Below are 1,445 nucleotides of genomic sequence, written 5' to 3'. Positions count from 1 at the left end.
AATGAGATGAGCAGAGCTGGCTCCTGCCACCCTCACTTCAAGGGCCCATGTGCAGTGCGGAGTCCAATATCTTACCTGAAGAATCCCCAGATGCCCAGGCGGTACTGAATGATCACCACCACCACGTTTTCATGGGCAGAGAGGGGCAGACCATCATAGGTTGATGCCCCGCCCACCACCAGACCTCCTCCGTGGATCCACACCATCACCTGGACAGGGAGGAAGCAACCACACAGGTCACAGATAGGAGCAGAGCTGGGAAGGAACTCCAAGGGTTGTCTGGTTGATCGGGACTCAAGGAGGCTGTTCTCTGAAGCTCATCAGCCCCCAGCAAAGGAGGGGCAGGCAATCGCTCTCCTCCCCACTCCCCCAGCTGGGGCCAGGCCACCGCCCACCCATGCACCTGGCTGCCCCTGCCTGTCTCTCCAGCCCCAGTGCTGCCTGCTCCCAAGGCTCTTCATGCTGAGAACAGCATCACGGGAACGGCCAAGGCCAATTGGGTCATCTTCCCCCACACACTCCCATCATCCTCATGCCTGGGCCTCTCACTGTGCTCCCTACACTCTGCCTAGGAAGCCCTTGGGTTTCAGGGTCATTAGTCACCTCTTGCGGTGAATTAAAGTCCTCTTGTGTGTGTGAATGACTATCTCAAGAAGCATCCATGCCCCCAGTGGTATCTCTTCCTTACAATCCTCCCTCTGCACCCCAGGGACTGCCCCCCACTTACCCAGCCCCCTCACATCCCTCCCTCTGCACGCCAGGGACTGCCCCCAGCAGACCCACCCCCACCTTCTGGCTGCCCATCTCTGGGCCTCTGCATATTGAGGAAATGCTGACTCACTGGGACATCTCCCCAGCCAAAGAGAATTAGGAAGGGAAATTAGCTCAAGAACATCTCAGATATTTAGACAAATACAAAGACAAAGGACAATGCTTCTTGGACTGCCCCTGGGTCTGCCTTCACTCCTCTGTGCCACCCTGGGAAACTGGTCAGAGCAGCACCTTTGCGGCTGACAAACACCACCCATTGGCTCAATTTTTCAGAGAACCCTTGCCCTGATCCTGCCAACCTCGCCTTCCCTGATTCTCTGTCTGTAAAGGGAGGGTTGGGGTGTTGCCTTCTCGGTGAGGTTCCTTCAAGCTCTAACTTGACTGGAAAGCATGCCTTAGCTTCTCTGGCAATCAGATGCCTAAACTTGCAACTATCAGTAGTCACGCTTGTCCCTCTGTTCACATGAGCGAACGTGGAAAAAACTGACGATAGGTTCCAGATGTACAGCAAAGTCCCCAGGAGGCACCATGACTATCGCTGGGGAAACTGAGGGATGGAAAAGATGTGTTTCTTGGGGTCACATGGCCTCACCAGGGAGAGCAAAGGAAGCCCAGGGTCCCTAAAATAACAGGGGCTGGGACACTCCCCCACCATGCTGCCTTCCTCCTCCCCA

General features: G+C 55.7%; 1 protein-coding gene across 1 annotated transcript in view; it reads right to left on the bottom strand.

The window, feature by feature from the left end:
• LOC107182752 (putative inactive carboxylesterase 4) overlaps positions 1–208 on the bottom strand; it is a 1,741-nt gene extending 1,533 nt beyond the window's left edge. Inside the window, exon 1 of the mRNA XM_015562427.1 lies at positions 76–208. Within this exon, the coding sequence (XP_015417913.1) occupies positions 76–206 (131 nt within the window). The 5' untranslated portion in view covers positions 207–208. The remainder of the gene's footprint in view (positions 1–75) is intronic.
• Positions 209–1,445: the final 1,237 nt, after the last annotated feature.

The sequence above is a fragment of the Myotis davidii genome, unplaced genomic scaffold, assembly GCF_000327345.1.
Source record: "Myotis davidii unplaced genomic scaffold, ASM32734v1 scaffold2358, whole genome shotgun sequence".
In the NCBI taxonomy this organism is placed as follows: domain Eukaryota; kingdom Metazoa; phylum Chordata; class Mammalia; order Chiroptera; family Vespertilionidae; genus Myotis; species Myotis davidii.
This window is presented reverse-complemented; position numbering and strand designations above follow the sequence as displayed.